We start from the raw sequence: 18,686 nt of genomic DNA, 5'->3' as shown, positions 1-18,686 counted from the left end.
AGAAGCATGTGTTGTTCATGACCCAGGCTGCTTTCAGCTGAAACTCTGTGGGCAGCGTGGCTATGCACTGGAGATGGGCGGAGCCGTGGAATCGTCTCGTGGTGGGGGAAGGGAGGGGTTGGTTTTAGCATCCTGCGAAGTCCGTGCTGGTCAAACACTGGAAATGCCAGTGAAAGGTCCAGAGTGAATGTGGTTCTGAGACACACCTTGTGGATGTGAATGTGTTTATTGGTTTAGTTTAATACAGTCCCTTCTTACTCTTTTTTTTAAAATTGTGGTAAAAAACACATAACATTAAATTTACCATTTTGAGTATATCATTCAGTCTGTTAAATACGTTCACATTATTGTGCAGTGGGTCTCCAGAACCTCTCCATCTTGCGAAACTGAACGTCTGTACCTGCCAACTAATCCCCCTTTTCATTCCCCCCACCTTGGCAACCACGTTTTTTTCATTTTCTGTTTCTATGGTTTTGACTGCTTTGAATACTTCATGTGAGTGGAATCACACATACAGTATTTGTCCTGTTGCGACTGGCTTATTTCCCTTAGCATAGTGTCCTTGAGTTTCATCCATTTTGTGGCATGTAGCAGGATTTCCTTCTTCAAGGCTGCATAATATTCCACTGTTTGTATCCACCGCATTTTCTCTATTCATCTCTCTTCCTCTTACCTATTCTTGAGCTCACTAATGAAAGCCTTTACTGCCCTCTTCCAGCTAGCCGCTTGTGTAAGGATTCATATTTTCATGTAGAACTGTGCTCTCCAGTAGAAGTGTGATGCGGGCCACAGATGTGATTTAAAATTTTCTAGTAGGCACCCTAGAGAAAGTGAAAAGGAATGGATGGAATTATTTGAGATATACTTTACTTAACCCAGTGTATCCAATATATCATGGGAGCATGTATCAACATTAAAACACTTACACTATTGCAGTTTTTACATGAATTAAACCTAAATAAAATGAAAAGTAATTCCTAGTCACACTAGCCACATTCAGGTGCTCAAGGGCCAGTGTGGTTAGTGGCTCTCAAATGGACAGTGCTGGTCTAGAAATTGGAGTTTTCTTGCAGTTTACAGTTTTAAATTTTAAGTTTCTACTTTTAAAATTTTTGATTTAAAGCAAGTAAGTGTGAGGTTGTTGGTCTTTAAACCCCAGATCTTTACTATGATGCTATAAGAGCAACAGTATAATGAAGACCCAAATAAAAATTAACTACAAAAGGTGTTATTTAAAAAAAAAATACACATTTGCAAATTACCATGTATACTATGGTTGTCGTGCCCTTTGAAAGATAGTTATTTGAAAAATAGTTTAAATTACAGTTTTTATCTTGTTCTCTTATAAACATAGTGCAAATTATCCATAGGATAATTAAATAAGGAATTAATGCTCTGAGGTAAATACATTGTTACCTGGATAGATAAATCCTTCTAGACTCTTGTGTTTGCACCAAATCTACATTGCATTGAATCTAAGATGCTCATGATTATTAGATACACCATTATTTTATGTAGCCCAAGAAAGAAAATAATGCTGTCAATTTTTATTGTAGGGTGCATTCCAAATTCAGTGATGTTAAAAAAAAAAAAGTATGTGTGCCTTAGAACAGACAAAATACAGAATAAAATAAATGTTTGTATGTTTTGAAAAACGGATATACTATAAATACTGTGTTCCCTGACTTTTTCCATTTACAATATTGAATAAATTTGGCCATCCATCTCCTGTCCCTTCTTTCCTGGTAGGCTGTAAAAGCCAGCACAGAGGCCACTGAGCTGCTGCAGAATATCCGCCAGGCAAAGGAGCGAGCTGAGCGCGAGCTGGAGAAGCTGCAGAACCGCGAGGATTCTTCTGAAGGCATAAAAAAGAAGCTGGTTGAAGCTGAGGTGAGCAGGGGGCTGCTAGCCCACGGTGGACTGAGCCCGGTCCCGGCATGGCCACCTGGGAGTGACAGTGGCCAGCCTTTGGCTGTGCTACGGGAGAGGACCTGCAAGGCCACCTCTTGCTTATGTCTGATCAAACTGCTGTTCCTTCTGCTAATATCTTTGAAATTCGAGAGGCTTGGAAACGTTTTCCCTAAAGGGGAAGAAAGATTTGTTACAGCAGCTTCAAGTAGAGAGACGTTTTGATGAAAGGTTTTCCTTTCTGTTCTCCTCTGACCTGCTCACAGATCTGGGAGGGATTATTTATATTTATATAGACAGACTGTAATGCCGTCCCTGAATTTTTCTTTTTCCTCCCTCTGTACCTTTGTTATTCTCTGCCTTTTCCCCGTGGTGTTAATAACATAGTAATTTTCAAGGCTTCAGCTACTACCTGTGTGTCGATGACTTCCCAGATTTATGTTTCTGGGGGTCTTCTCTCCCTGAAATTCTTTGTTGTTGTTGTTGTTGAAATCATTTATATAATTATACAGGAAATACACAAGTGTCTTCTCATTGTCAAAAACTTAAGTTTAAGTAGTGAAGGCTATAGAATAAAAAGTGACACTCCCCTTTTTCTCCTGTCCATCTCCCCAGCTCCTCAGTGGCTGACCCACACAACAGAGGTGCTGTAGTTCATTTAACCCAGCCCCTGCTGCCGGGCCTTCTGCTGTCCCTGTCCCAGTGCTGGCATGAACCTATTGGCTCATGTGTCTTTGGGGCTGTCCTCACTCATGTCACAGGCAGTGTTTCCCACTGCTCCCCTGACATCTGGACTGGGCGCCTGGACAGTGCAGCAAATGCAGAATGAACTCGGGGGCTTCCCCCACGAACTGAGTTCCCTTCTCAGTTTCCTCATGGTGGTCAGGGCCACCATCATTCATCTAGTCACCGCAGGCTTGAAATCTTGACATCATCTGCTTCTCTGTGGACCCTGCCATTCAGTGAGTGACTCAGTCCTGTACATATAGTCACACTGTCTCCCCCATTCATCCTCTGCTTGCCATTTCTGTAGGCCTCCTTACCAACCAGGCCCTCTTCCTCTCAGCTGAGCACATGTAGTAATTTTTTTTTGCCTTCTGCTTCCAGTCTCTCCTTCTTTCAAGTTAGCTTATACAGTGTAAGACTCATGACCTCGGACAGAAGGCTCGTTACCCCCCACCCCCTTACCCATCCCAAACCTTTCAGGGCTTCCATGTGTTTTAGGTGCACCCCTGAGTCTGGTAGATGAGACTCTCAACTATTTGACCCACACACGCACCTTTACTCTCGCTTCCCCCCATCACACATCTCAAGCGGTAGCTGCTCCAGGCTTCAGCAGGGGACTGAACTGGCTCTTGACCACCTCTGTGTATCTGCTAATGTGTCTATCTTTGTCTGAGAGGCCTTCTACCCTCCTCTTCTGCCCTCGCCCTGTCCCGGCCCTCTCCAGAGCTCACATCTCTGTGACTCTTCCACTCACCTGTTGGTTAAAGATTCCTCTTTCCTGCTTCTGACCTTCCACAGCACTCTGTACCTGTTTGCTTTATAGCTCTCCCCGCTCTTAACCTATGTTATGTTTATCTGTGTTTGCCTTATCTTTAGCAAAGGCAGGAGTTATGTCGGCTTCCTCTCTATTTTCTGTGATGCCTGGTGTGGTACTTTTGCAGATAGTAGGTGCTTGGTAAATATTTGAATGAATGAATGCACTCTTGTAACCTACACAACTGAGTACTTGAATTCTAGAGTCTTAATTTTCTTCGCTGTTGCTGCGGGTGCCTGAGACTTCTCTTGCTTCCTTGAGTGCAGGCGTTATGCCCGTAGCGGTTACCCCATTAAAACTCTCTGATTGATTCACGATCTACAGGAACGCCGCCATTCTCTGGAGAACAAGGTAAAGAGGCTAGAGACCATGGAGCGTAGAGAAAACAGACTGAAGGATGACATCCAGACAAAATCCCAACAGATCCAGCAGATGGCTGATAAAATTCTGGTGAGCAGGAACGAAAGTTGAAAAGTTAAAAGATAACAGGTTAGAGGTTGCAAAGGGAAGGGGGTAAAAAGAAGCATTAAGCACCATCAGAGGGGAGGTGTCACTGAGTAGGCGAAATAAGAGAAGCGATTTCAGTGTATGCCACATCAGAGAACAGTATGAATAAGCAAATTTTGGACATTTCAGCACTGGTAACAGATCCGTAAATATTTTTTTTTTTTACTCTGTTTGCTACTGCCTGACATTTTAAAATATGAATGTGCACACTCTGTCATTTCCGATAGGTTTTTTTCCAGGAGCATTTGTGTCCTTCTGTGAGCAGAGTTTTGTATGGCTATTAACTTTGCAATGCCAATTTAAAAAGCTATAGGGCTTGAGACCTTTAAGACCAAACCCAGATTCTTGCTTTTGGAGAAGAAAAAATTAGTCATGCAGAATTGTTTTTCTCAGAGTAGTATTTGTCATAGACCGGTGTCACCCACTCACTCTCTCTGCTACAGTTGGTTGTTGTTATTATTATTTTTTCAATTTCCTTAGATATAGCAGGTCTTTTTTTAGCTTTGTAATTATTATGATTCTGTTTTCCGTTCTGGTGACCAATTTAACTTAATCAAGGAAGGCTCGGGCGGTACTTGCAGGTGGGTTTAAAATTTTGCTCCTGCCACGGTGGAAGGCAGGTGAACCTTTGAAGGACCCTCCTTGGATCTCAGTCCCAAAGCCAGAAATTTAATGCCACTTAGTGATGACTCGGAGTCTGTTCATAGCTCCCTTCTCCCCCACCCCGGAAGAGACTCTGGAGTCGTTGGCTGTTTCTCTCTACCATAAGGAGGCGAGGTGGTGAGCAGGTCATTTCATCTCTCTCTCTCTCTCTCTCTCTCTTTGCATCACTTCTGGGAAATGAGTCACCAGCAACCATATAAACTCAAGAATAGCCAACTTTTAGGCCTGTCCTTAATACCAAAAAAAAAACCCTTTAAACTTTACGTTTCTATGTTTGTATATATTCACGAGCATATGGGTGCTCTTGAGCTAAGTGGTGAAAGAGAAATTGGTTAGATTGTTTTGCTTGGACACACAGTCTTCACATATACGTCTGTACACAAAGGCAAATGTAACTGTTGGTCTACCCTTTCTGTTCTCTTGTTCCGTCATCAAAGTTTCTCTTGGCAATTGTCAAGTATGTGGATTTTTTCGTGAGTAAAATTAGATCCCACCGAGATCCTACCACAACTATCCCTTACTTGGTACAAATGAAGTGGTTAAGTCTCTTGTGGTTGCAAAGTGTTTCTCTGTTTACTGGTGATGTGTTCATTCATTCATTCAACAAATATTTAATGAGCTTCTACTATGTGCCAGGCAATGTTCTAGGAGCTGGAAATACAGCAGCAAACAACAGTGTTTGCATAACAAGACTGAAGAGTTTGATCCAATACATATAGAAAAGATAACATTTTAAAAAATGACAACAACAACAAAAAATGCCAAACCTCCAAGAAGTCAGATTCTAGAGTATCTGCTTTTCCAAAGGTTCGCTTGCAATTTATATGTAGGAGTACAGAGCTCTGCATTCTTTGATTATATGTTGCAAACTCCCATTCATATATAGACCAGAAATTTGGTCTTAAAGCTGTCAGTCTCAGATCTCTGAGTTTTTGACCTGATTTAGATTCTGATTTCCATTCTTGTGCTATCTTATGAGGATTGAAAGTAAGAAAAGATGATTATCAAGTTCTTTATAACATAAAGAAAACGTAATTATATGTCTTTGTTTGAATGTGTCTGCCACCTGCCCGAATACCTTTGTGGTTGTGAGTTCATTTACTGGAAGGTGCCTTTTGCTCAAGAACCCTGTGCTTAGGCTGCAAAGTATCTAGGACATGGGCAAAGGGTGGTCTTTAATACCATTATATAAGGATGATGCTTGGAAACAGAGCCCAAAATGTCATTTGCTTTAAAGTATTTGCTATTCTGGTAAGAACTTTCAACACAGATAATTGGGGTTCTCATTATAGCAAAGTATTTTGCTTTAATAAAGCACGTCATTGCAGAGGATCCTTTAGTACACATCAAGCCTTTCAGGGGTGTCCAACCTTTTGGCGTTTCCGGGCCGCACTGGAAGAGTTGTCTTGGGCCACACATTAAATACACAAAGAGTAATGAAAACTGATGAACAAAAAAAGGTTTTAAGTGGATTTATGATTTTGTGTTGGGCCACACTCATAGCCATCCTTGGCAGCATGCGGCTCGTGGGCTGTGGGTTTGACACCCTGTGTTTTTATTAATTAAAATCCTGTTTATGTTCAACTTTTCAAGATCACACCCATTAGACTGCAACAGATCTTCTGCACCTAGTCTTAGAATTGAACACTTCACCGGCCCCCAAAGCAAAGCCAACGTCTGTAGACTTCAGAATGTCAAAAACTTAACATTTTTACGTGCATGTGAATTTGAAAGTATTTTCTTCCCATTTTATGGACATATCCTGTATAATTTATTCTTTCTTCAAAACGTTTACAATTGCTTCTACTTCAAAGAAAAATTTCATAATAGTGTAAAGAGATTAAAACTTGAGGTGCTAACTTTTTTTCTTTTTTTGAGCTTTTTAATCTTATTTTTGGAGTAATAACTTTTTATTTTAACAGTTAACTAATGTTGTAGATTCATAAGACTTAACATAAATGCAGATACGATACCTGCATTTAGAGAGTGTTTCCGTGAATTGAATGCTGCCTTTTACAGATCAGTTTATATAACATTGGTAAATGAATGTGTATAATTTTCAAATGAATTATAATTTTGTTTAAAAGTAGAATACTTAATAAAGGAATGCAGAGAACATTAAATTTGAGCTATTTATATTACTCCAAATTCTCTTCCAATCTTTAATATGCATGCATACATATTTACATCATTATCAGTGTATTTTATGTTCTGCTTTATTATCATTAGCATCATATCATATGAACCAGTGATTTTCAACTTGTGTGCTGCAAGAATTTTTATCTGTTACTATCACTAATATAAGTAAAGTTTGTAAAATTCTTACCTAATAAAAAATTTAGGACAGTAAAAAAAATTTTTTTTAAACATGCAATACCTGACAGTTTAGTAAGGGGCACTGGCCTCTTCCCATTAGAATGTCAAATAAAAAAAATGATAACAGCTAACACAACAATAGCCATCTGGTGTGAATGAATCTTGATCATACCTATTTTTTTGTCAGATTAGCAAAAAATACATTTTTTGTGTGTGCCACAGAATTTTAATAAGTAGTTTATGTGTGCCTTGAGATGAAAAAGGTTGAAAATCGCCGATATAAACATTAGATTTTATGAATGTCTCCATTCACATATTCTGCATATCAGTCAGTTAAAATAATCATTCAAAACTCAGTGTTTGAATTGTAATATCAGCTTTTTTTTCTCAGCTAGGGTTCTTGAGCAATCATTTTGTTAATAAAGAAAATACAAACTATATTTTTATAATCATAATAAATTAACTTTAGGTTTAAAATAAATTAAAATTACTTTTCTCATGTAGGGCTGCCATAGCAGTGAAAATGGCCTGAGGCTCAGGATAGTGGTGGTCAGGGCTTTGCATTGTACTAAACTTTCAAATGTTGCCTGTTTCTCTTATTTTTCTATTCAGAGATGAAGAGCTGCCTTAGTTTGACTTGTTGTACTGACAGATTTCTGATTCCCGCCCACCAGCTGTGTGTGTATTTGTGTGTATACTTGAACTTCGGAAGCCCAGGGCCAAGGCTCCTTGGTGGTTACCTTCCCAAGAGCCTTAGGGCTAGTGATGAAGGAACAGATGTCTGTTGCCTGTGGTGTCTATGCCAAACATGTTTCCTGTGAATGTCTAACATACACTGACTATGTCCTACCCTTTGCATACCTGACTATCTGTTCTTTTGTGTCCAGGAGCTGGAGGAGAAGCACCGGGAGGCCCAGATCTCAGCCCAGCACTTAGAGGCCCACCTGAAACAGAAAGAGCAGCACTATGAGGAAAAAATTAAAGTAAAGGCACTTTCTGATCTCCCCTGGCATTTCTCCTAGAGCACCATGTAGCTTCTCTCTTTCTGGGTACTCGGGGCCACTTCTTGCTAGACCAAAGACTGTCTGGGGTAAATGCCTTCCTCAGGCCATACTGGAAGGTTTTGGGGTGCTATCTATGTGGGGGCATGGATAACAGAGGTTCAAAAAATTTATTTAAAAAATTTGGTCATTATGTATCTCTGTTTTATCTTTAAAATGTTTTTTGACCCACTGTCATTCAGTTCATAATAATTTAGATTTAGACAGATTCACCACATTCTTTGCTTTTAGTTTCCTTCCTGCATTCAGATATGGGATCCTTTTTTGATTTGTTAGTTTAAAGCATATGCTTAAAGTTAAAAAAAAATTTCAATTACATTTGACATTCAATATTATATTAGTTTTAGGTATATAGCGTAGTGATTAGACATTTATACAATTTATGAAGTGATCCCTCTGATAAGTCTAAGGTGTGTTCTTCAGGACATTATTTGGTGAAGTTCTGCTGACAACAAGCTCTCTGGTCTGTTTGTTTGAAATGTTTTTCATTTTCATCCTTGAAAGATATTTTGGCTGGGTATAGAATTCTAGGTTGACTGTTATTATTCCATTGACTTTTGGTTTTTATACTGCTATTTGAGGAGTCAGCTGTCAGTCTAACTGTTGCTATGTTTGAAAGTAATTGATTTCCCCCCTTTGACTGTTTTTAAAATTTGCTTTGTTTTTAATGTTTTGAAGTTTTACTGTGATGTGTCTAGATGTAGATTTATTTTTATTTATCCTGCTTAAGATATACTGAGCTTTGAGTGTATTATTCTTTTTTATCAATTCCAGAAAATTATTGATCATTATATCTCAAATATTGTCTCTTCCCTTTTGCTTTTTCCTTTTTCTTTTTGAATTTGATTAGGCTTGTGTTAGATCATCTCCAATCTATCCTTTGTTTATATATTTCATTTATCTGTCAATGCTATATTCTGGGTAAGTTCTGACAGATTTTCAAGTTTACTAATTCTTACCTATATAATCTGCTGTTAAATCTACCCATTGAGTTTAAAATTTCCGTTACTGTATTTTTTGTTTCTAGACATTCTAGTGGGTTCTTTTCCAAGTTTCCTATATTGGTTAAGACAATAATCTTTCTATTTCATTCATTCATCTCGAAGTTGGTCTTTTATTTCTTTAAGTGCATTAAGCATAGTTGTTTTATGATCTGTGTCTGACAATTCTGATATCTGAAGTATCTGAAGATCTGTTTCTGCTCTGTTGTTTCTCTTGGTTCTTTTTCATGGAGCTGCTCATTTTCCTTGAGAAATCATTAGTGGGAATTCTTTAAGACTTTGAATGAAAACGTGTGCCCACCTTGGGGAGTAGCCTTGGGCTTTGACTTGTCTGTCTTCTTATCCTTTGAGGCTATTAAAAATGAAAGTCTGGTTTGTTTGGTTTAGCATATGCCTCAAATTAAAAACTGGTTTGTGCCATTTTTAGCTTTCTTGGTTTCTGCTTTCACTTGTATGTGCATTGGGGAAAATGTTTTACATATTTTATCTAGCACTTTAAATTAGTTTCTGTAAAAGAGGTGGCCTAAATAATCTAACCTACCATGTAAAATGATACATTTATTTTAATTATTGAAATTATTTCAATTTAATTATTATTAATAAACTCAGTGACCAGAAATGGATGGCAGCTTATCTATTTCCTTTTAAAATTGTTGCACATTTTTTAATTATGATTTTGGACCTAGCCTTTAATTCTTATGTTCTAGAGAATCAGACATTGGTCATTATATTGCAAATACTGTTTCTTCTCTTTCAAATCAGATGGTGAAGATGACTTAATTGTTGTGGTGATGCTGTTATTGATTTGGTTGGTATTCTCAAAGAGTTGACTGGTCTTTTTTCTGAAGAACCAAACACACATGTGCTCACACATCATCATCATCATCCCCACCTCAGCCCCTTCTTTCTTTTACCCTTAGTGTTACTTTTGCTTATTTTTTATTAAAAGGAATATAGGTAAATAACCCAGAAGTGACCTCAAAGTGTTTTAGCATGACCCCCTACTTTAGTGCATTTCAAACTTTATATACCAGGCATTTCAGTTTAAGCTATTACTTGCATCCAGACTTTTATTTTTTGGCATAGAATAACTTTCATAAAATTAGAAGAATGTACACTGGAGTCCATTGCCACCTTTGCATGGTGAAAATAACCCTTTGCAAAATTCATTGAGATTTGAATGATTATATTGACTTTCCTGTCAAAAAACCATGTTCTGTTTTGACTGTGGCTTATTCCTTCTGGCCCACCCTTACCACTTACAGGTTTCCATTACTGCTAAAGCTGGAGTCTTTTTTTTTTTTTTTGAGCAGGGGCATCCTGAAGATGTACGTCATTGCTTTAGTACCTTGTAAAGAAAGAGCGTGCTTAGTCTAGAAATTGTGTGGTCTCTGCTGCCTTCAAGATGGAAAGAACTTTGTCTTATAGGTCCTAGGGATTGTTAGGGAAGATCTGTTTTCTTCTGTCTTCCCTCCTGGAATCTTTATGAAACCTTCTTTTTAGACTGTTCTGCTTTGTGTTTCCTGTTGCAGACTCCGTAAGGCCATTTTAGTTATAATTATAATCATACCCTAGATTCTGTCCTTTTCTTGTTCGTAATTTTAGAATCATACCCTGACATCCAAGAGAATGGGCCACTTATCCTATTGAGCTTCGTCCCTCTTCCCATGACCCTATCCTCCACCTTTTGTTCTTCTCCACCAACTCTTATTCTATTTTTTTCCATCAGTCAGTTCTAGTTTAAAGCCCTCTTTGAAATCTGTTCTTTCCTTTCTTTATCATGTGGGCCCCCTACCTGCCGACTGCCTCTTTTTAGGGACGATGTCCCCATGCTCTATGAAGATCCCTTCACAATAGGCATTGTGGGAAAGGCACATTTCAATCCCATCTGTGACCCCAATTTGTTTCAGCCTTATTTCCAGTATCAGATGCAGTTGGTGTCATTCAGAAAAGCAGAGTGGATTCTCTCAGATGAGAAACACAGGGTTGTGGTCAAAGGCTTGGAGAAGTTATGATGTTGTCTTTCTTTTTCCCTTGTTGTTTTGGTGACCAGTGGGGCTGTGTCTGCCTTGTGGAACATTAGATCAAGCTGGTGGATAGGGGCACCATTACTGTTTTATTTCTTCTTCTTGTGAACAGTAGGCGCTTCCAGTGATGTTCTCAGCATGGAGAACACTGGTGTCTGTTCTCCTGGGAAAGGTTTCTTTTTCCAGTGACTTTTTTTGCAGCTGGATCAGAGGACAGAACAGGAAAGAGGAATTTGTTTTTTCTTCCTTTATATTGACTCCCCACCTACTTTACTGGTGGGCAAAATCCTCTTGTCCCTGACTGTTTCTGAACATCGGCCTTGGTCACAGAGACTTCCTCGGTCTTCAGCTTTCTGTCTCTCTGTACACAACCCAGAGATATCTAGATTAATTGCCTTCAAATTAAGGGCAAGCAATATTCTGAAAACTACTAGTGTATTGGCTATGACAAAGTTGACCCCAGGAATTATCTTCAAATTATGAGATCTGTAGAGAGTTCTTGTTTTCTCTCTCATTTTGGAGTTCACCTCTATTTTGGATATATATCTTGGGTGGTTTTGGCTGCTGATTTTAAAATAAGGTCTTAGTTCAAGTCCATGGGTTATTTGCCATTTCATAGTAAGACTTCTTAACCTCATTTCAGCTGAGAATCAGATTCTCAAACCCTCTCTTGGCCCCAGAGTTTGGAGGGCTTGTCCTCTCCACTGCTTTTTGCCTCCTACCCCCTTTCCCCACTTTCTCAATTGCCCTTGGTTAGCCTTCCCCCCTCAGCTTTGCTGCTCAGAAAACTAACTTCTTTTGTTCCTCATAGGTGTTGGACAATCAGATAAAGAAGGACCTGGCCGATAAAGAGACCCTGGAGAATATGATGCAGAGACACGAAGAGGAGGCTCACGAGAAAGGCAAGATTCTCAGCGAACAGAAGGCGGTAGGTATAAGAAATCTTAAAGCCAGTGTTCAAAGGAGTGTTTGTTAACTGTGACAGGAATCACACACCTGGGACAGGTCTATTTCAGCTGCTGAATTATTCTTTCTGTTTTATCCTGTGGAATGCGTTGGTAACAGGTGGCTCTCTGCAACTTTTTATTCCTGAAAGCAGTGGAGGTGGTAGTTCAGGATGGCCGGTTTCACCTTTTACATTCTTCGTTAAGAGCTGATCTGTCATTGGTTAGAACATTGTCCTTTAAAATGCCCCCTGACGTAATGCCCACTGGCCCTTGGCCTCCCTCCTGTGTCTTCTCTTTTTCACTTGTCCATTTGTCTCATTTCCAATCCGTGTAAGTAGGTGTGTTAGAAACTGGCTGCTCATGAGGTTCCCCTGTAGTGCTTGTTAATCTCCATATTATCTCAGGTCCTACTGAGACTTTTCACATCACACTCTCTGAAGGAGGGTCCTGGGAAGTTGTATTTTTAACCATCCTTCCCTTCCGGTTTGTATGATTCCTTCAGTTGGGGAAACTTTGTTGTAGAGAATGTAGGACAGTAGTGGCTTGGCGGTAAGGAATCACTCAGAAAATGATGACTCCGTGGGTGATGAGAAGAGCGAACTCGCAGATTTAAACTAGACGTCCCTGCAGGCTCAGATCGCATGCCTGTGACACAGGGATTTAACAAGGCCTGCTTATTTGCGGAGTGTCAGGTTCCTGAATAGACCCTTCTGCCCATCTTCAATGCAAGCCACTTAGCTAGTGTGGGGACAAGTAATCTCTGTTTTGGTAAAACAGTTCAAGCAATACGATTGTGATCCTCGGGGTACAGACTAGTTGAGTGCTTTGTTGCCTCTGGTCAGATTGCCTGCATTTCAGATGAGACCCTTACCCCGGCCTACACGGCCTACGTTTCTCTCATTCTTGGAGAACTGTCTGTGCGTGAGGTTTCAAAGGCCCCCTACGTTTCAGATGATCAACGCTATGGATTCCAAGATCAGATCCCTGGAACAGAGGATTGTGGAACTGTCGGAAGCCAATAAACTTGCGGCAAACAGTAGCCTTTTTACCCAGAGGAACATGTAAGTATTCAAATTCTAACTATGTGCGTGATTACAGTTGGTCTTCTCTCCTGGGGCATAAACTCTGTTGCTCTTTCTGATGGAGCTGGAGCAGATTTAATTACTTCTGTAGTTTAGCTCAGCCCCTAACCCCATGCTTATATAATCTTGCCCTCTCTTAAGTGGTCTCATTCTACTGTGTCCTCTCTTTTGAGCTGGGTTTTCTTAAATGCTTCAAATTGCCGTCAGATTATAGTGTGTTGCTTTCTGTAATGAGGCTATTTATAGTTTGCTTTTGGAAAGCTGCAGTTCTTGCTCAGAGACTCACCTCCTGTAAATAGCCAGAGGTGATCTCGTGTGTGCCCAATTGGGCTGTTTATTTTGCTGTTATTAAGTTAGGCCCTGGGGGATGAAGTTTGGGGTTCAGCAAGGGCTCTCTGTGTTCTGGGAGCACTTTGATCATAATCTTTTCCCCTAAAGAATTATAGTCTCCATAGTATATTTTTTTTCTTTAGATATCTTTTCAGAGAGCTTCTAAAACATTCCCATCTTAGTTTAAACCAGCTTGGTGACTTCTTTTTGGTCTTTGAGTCATTCTGGTTTCTGATGCTTCTGAGTAGTCTGGTGGAGAGGTTTGCATGCTCACAGAGAAGTTGAAGGAATAGCATTCTTTCTCCTCATCACCCTTTCTTCTCCAGGATTCACCTTGCAGAGTCATTAGGGTACTCTTGTACTCTGGGGGGCCTCTTTCTGCCCTCCTATACAGACTAAAAAAAAAATGTCTACCAAAAGAGTGAAAAGTTAGTGTCTCTTGCATTCCCCTTGACCATACTCAATTCCATAGACGAGGGACTCTGAGCCATGAGGATTAAATGGGCCCTAGGTCCCCATGCTGGGATCATGCACATGAGGCCAGGTCAGAACAGAGATAACCTGGGAATGATCATGAGGCAGGGTCAGGTAAGAGCTAACCTGGGAATGACCCTTGTCCACACTTACTATCTAAGACACATCCCTCACTCTGTTTCTGGCTGTCCTTCCAAGGGGACATGCTCACCTCTGACTAGACTGTGATTTTGCTTGGTTCCTCTTACCACCCCCACCAGGAAGGCCCAGGAAGAGATGATTTCAGAACTCAGGCAACAGAAGTTTTACCTGGAGACGCAGGCTGGGAAATTAGAGGCCCAGAACCGGAAGCTGGAGGAGCAGCTGGAGAAAATCAGCCACCAAGACCACACGGACAAGAATCGTCTGCTGGAGCTGGAGACAAGGCTGAGGGAGGTGAGCGCGAGGGTGACTGCACGAGAGGGTTTGTTGGAGGCCTTGGGGGCCCGCACCAGCCAGGTGGCAGACATGGACCAGTGCTCACACGAGAGGCGTTGTGCGTCGAGGGGGCATGCTGGGCACAGGGGTCTGGGTTGGGGTTCCATGCCCATTTCTGACACGTTTTGTAACCTTGAGCAGGCCGCCTTCCCTCGGTGCATCAGTTCCTGCATCTGTAAAGCGGCCATGAAAATGCACCGTATTTTGCCATGTATAATGCGTACTTTTTTGCCTAAATTTTTGAGAGAAAAATAAGGATGTGCATTATACATGGGTAGTACTAGTTCTGTACATACATAAATGATTTTAATTCTTTTATTTATGCTTAGCTGTTAAAAGTGTAACTCTAGAAAGCAATACCGATACCCATATGCAACCCTTTATAACATGAAAAACAAATATCTAAATATAAATAAATAAAAATTGAATTAAAAAATTAAAATGAAAGATGTTTTTCCTGAAAGTCTGGGCCAAAAATGCAGGTGTGCATGGTACATGGGAGCACATTATACACGGCAAAGTATGGTATCTCCCTCACAGGATTACATGTAACTTACGTGACTGGTGCATCTTCCAGTGGGGGCATAGTGATTCCTCCTTGACCTCAATTTAGCAAGGGTCACATGACCCAGTCCACACACAGAGTTTAGCAGTGTTGGCTACATAGTGTGGCTTAACGGCAGTGGCAGAGGTCTCATAACGCCAGTGGAATTTTAAAAGACAAACCCACGTATTAGGTTTGTTTGGTGGAAGGTGGTTCTCTTCAGAGGTATAAGGAAGCTGGGAGGGACAGCCAGGTTTGGGGGAGGAAAATACCACATATTTGGTTGTAAATATGTTGAGATTGATTGAAGTGGTGAGGTTAAGTTCATGTACTTACTGTGTGTTTATTAAATGCCTGCTGTGTGCCAATTAGTAGTCTGATATACAGTTGTGAGGAGACAGACCCAGTCCCTGATCTTGGGAGCTTTCAGCCTAGAGGGCAGGGTTATCTGGCCTCTGCAGAGGCAGTACTGGAGTTCAGGGGAGCAGTTGTTGGAAGAGGGGGCATCTGGCTGGGAGTGGAGACACTGCTCAAATATTTGTGATGGAACTCTTCAGAGTAGATGCTCTCTCTTGAGGAAAAGACTGCTAAGCCAGCAGAGGCCTGACGACTAAACCTTGGGGAATCCTCATGTTTAGGTGCATCTTAGTTTGTGCTGGAGTATTAAAGTGAGTCCCACTCTCCAGACGACTGGAGTTGTCAGGATGTGGACCCCTCCATTAGAATCACCTGGTGTTTTGATTGAAATGCAGATTCCTGAGTGTCTTTCTCCCTCTGCCTGTTTTAAGGGGGTAGAGGTGAGGAAGTGAAGAGTAGAGTTTTGCATTTTTAACAAATGCCGCAGGAAATTCTTATACTTCTGAAGTTTGAGAATCATTGTTGTGGGTCATCCAAAAGCATTAGGTGATGGTTTAACTTTTATCATCCGTGCTATATTTTTACCCTTCAGTGAGTTTTACATTTCTCCATAGTGTCAGCCTTACGCGTATGAGTGTAAATAATGCAGATAGGTTTTTCTGAGTGTGGGAACATTGGCTGGCTGTCCTGCCTTTCTTTTCTACAGATGTCTCTCTTACCTCCCCTGCCCTGCAGCTGTGTATCTCATCTGGGCAATTAAAATGCCCCAGGGGAAACATGTGGCTTTGTTCTTAAATTAATACATCTAGTCCCCCAAGGATGGTAGGAGAGCAGGTCCACCTTCTCTGTGCTGCCTGCTGCTATTGAGATGGGGGCCTTAGCCTCAGCCTCGGGTTTGCTTCACCTTAAAGGGCCCTGGGCTTGCCCCCAACCCCACCTGTGCAGTGTTAACTCTTCTCTAGCCAAATGTGCGGAGTCCTGACCGTCCTGGGTTCCTGGGTTCTCCTGTCAGTGTGCAGCCTTCTGCTCCCCCACCTCTGCTTGCCTCACTGTCACCTGCCTCTCATGGTTTTGCCAAGTGGCATCCGGAGATATCCAGGCCTGCTAGTAGAGTCGAGCCTGCCCTGCCTGCTGGCCTTTTCATAAGGCAACAGTAAGTAGTAGAGCCAGACTTCCTAGGTTCCAAACCAGCCCTGCCTTTTTTTTTTTTTTTTTAGCTATGTGGCGTTTGCTCAGTTATTTGATTTGTTTGTGCCACCGTTTGCTAATCTCTAAAAGGAGGTAATAATAGTACCTCCCTCACTGGTTGTTAGGAAGATGAAAGGACTTAAAGCAGTGCCTGGCTTGCTGTGAGTACATTTGCTGCTGTCGCCTTGTTGTCATTGCCACCATCATCATCATCATTCTCATCCTCACCAGAGAGAGATCATAGCCTTGACTTCGGGGGCCACCGACGTACCAACCCAGACCTTTCTCCAGTTTCTGACCCATCATCCCAGTAGGCATTAGACATCTGCACTTGGATGTTGCCCTCATTGCTCCAGCTCAGCACATCAGGATGGCTTTCTCATCTTTGTCCTCCAGACTGGCTCTTCCTCTCATGTTCCCTGTCCCAACCAGCGGCCTCACTCTGTAATTCACCTGCCCAGAAACACCTGCCCATTTCACCTCTGTCCTTTGTTTCCTGTCCCACCTTGAACTAACCGCTAAATTCAGTTGGTTCCCTAGGCTAAATCTTTTGTATGTCTTTCTTCTCTTCACCCGTATGGCCTTTGGGACTCTGATGTCACCTTTTCTGGGGAGCCTTCTCCTGTCCTCTGGAGCTGGATCTGGTCTCCTTTGTGTCCTCACAGCCTTCCGTGTTTAGCTCATCACTTTGTGTACCATGTGTACTGTGCTGGGGAGTTCGCTGTCCGAGGGCAGTGAGCATCTCTCATTTGTTGGTATTCACTGTCCGACACAGGCATTGTCCTGGTTCCTAGGGCAGCCTCGTCAGTGCTCGTTAGGTCAACAGCTGTGCTTCTTCTCCATGCCATGCCTTTGGATGTCTTGCTTTCCTGCTTGGAATTTTCTTTCTTCTTTGAGCTGCTTGTTTGGCTTTCTGTATTCTTCAGTACACAGATACAGTTATCTCCTTCTACCCCTCTGCTGTGTTCCCATTACATCCCCGTGTGTCCTGACCCTTGCACTTGGCCACGATATATAATGGTCAGTTTTCATTTTTCTTCTAAACTTGAAGGGCAGATACTTTCTTTTATCTCCATATTCCTTTTTACACAGAAGTTACTAAGTAAATTTTTCTTATATCAATGAATGAAGCATTGAGTAGGTAGAGGGATAGATGGGCAGATGGAAGGAAGAATGTTTAGTTCATAATGTGACATTAATACTGGTTACCTAATGGGAACAAATCAGAGCAAGAATATTTAAAATACACAAATACAGTCTGTTCCATTTGTATTCTAATGACGAGGGGGTTCCTGTTACTAATATGTTGTTTATATCCATTTACTTTAAAATGTATTTTTTAAAATTTTTATTGTTATTCAATTATAGTTGTATGCCTTTTCTCCCCATCCCTCCACCCCACCCCAGCTGAACCCCCTTCCCTCCCCCACCTCCACCCTCCCCCTTGATTTTGTCCATGTGTCCTTTATAGTAGTTCCTGTAATCCCCTCTCCTCACTGTCCCCTCCCCACTCCCCATTTACTTTTAAATGTATTTCTAATAAGAGTACTTCTTATAATGTCCACTGGAGATCATTGTGTGTTTTTTCTTTTGAAACCTTCCCAAGCATTTGAATATTTGTAAGTAAGGGATGATTTGTGTATACAGCCTCTCACATTTTCTTACTCCTGTTGATTTTCAAGACCCATAGAAATCAGACCCATTTAATTGAATCTTCTCCCTCGGTTGATGGCTAAAGAATTTGATTCCATGACTAAGTTTATAATACACATTGAACAGTAGGTCACGTCCTGGCTTTCTTTGTAGTTAAGGTCAACTGAGCATTTCTCTCTATTTCTCAGGTCAGTCTCGAGCATGAGGAGCAGAAACTGGAGCTAAAGCGCCAGCTCACAGAGTTGCAGCTCTCTCTGCAAGAGAGGGAGTCCCAGCTCACAGCCCTGCAGGCTGCCCGGGCGGCCCTGGAGAGCCAGCTCCGCCAGGCCAAGACAGAGCTGGAAGAGACGACAGCAGAAGCCGAGGAAGAAATCCAGGCGCTCACGGTAGGCCCGGGGAGCGGCCCCTTCAGTTTGCTAAAGGCCTCAGCTAGGGTGAGCGTGACACTGAGGATGTCTGCTCACTCGTAGAAATTTTGAGAGACAGAAAAACAATCTGTAGAGATGTTGAATGGGCAGAAAATTGGCTTATACTGGCTTCACCTTCATTGGAATTAGTGTTTGTGCTCAGTCGGTAATATCTGAGCTTTCCTTAGCATTTCAAAAAGGTCT

At 41.4% G+C, this 18,686-nt stretch overlaps 1 protein-coding gene across 6 annotated transcripts in view; it reads left to right on the top strand.

Annotated features, from left to right (window-relative positions):
• CIT (citron rho-interacting serine/threonine kinase) overlaps positions 1–18,686 on the top strand; it is a 140,656-nt gene that overhangs the window by 72,106 nt on the left and 49,864 nt on the right. For all 6 annotated transcript variants that reach the window (XM_071221877.1, XM_045200958.2, XM_045200957.2 and 3 more), the window contains 7 exons: positions 1,750–1,890; positions 3,773–3,898; positions 7,822–7,917; positions 11,835–11,951; positions 12,922–13,031; positions 14,117–14,291; positions 18,264–18,461. In XM_071221877.1, coding sequence (XP_071077978.1) covers positions 1,750–1,890; positions 3,773–3,898; positions 7,822–7,917; positions 11,835–11,951; positions 12,922–13,031; positions 14,117–14,291; positions 18,264–18,461 — 963 coding nt within the window. The remainder of the gene's footprint in view (positions 1–1,749; positions 1,891–3,772; positions 3,899–7,821; positions 7,918–11,834; positions 11,952–12,921; positions 13,032–14,116; positions 14,292–18,263; positions 18,462–18,686) is intronic.

The sequence above is a fragment of the Desmodus rotundus genome, chromosome 7 (genome assembly GCF_022682495.2).
Source record: "Desmodus rotundus isolate HL8 chromosome 7, HLdesRot8A.1, whole genome shotgun sequence".
Lineage (NCBI taxonomy): Eukaryota > Metazoa > Chordata > Mammalia > Chiroptera > Phyllostomidae > Desmodus > Desmodus rotundus.
The sequence above is the reverse complement of the archived record's forward strand: the minus strand, read 5'-3'. Positions and strand labels throughout refer to the sequence as shown.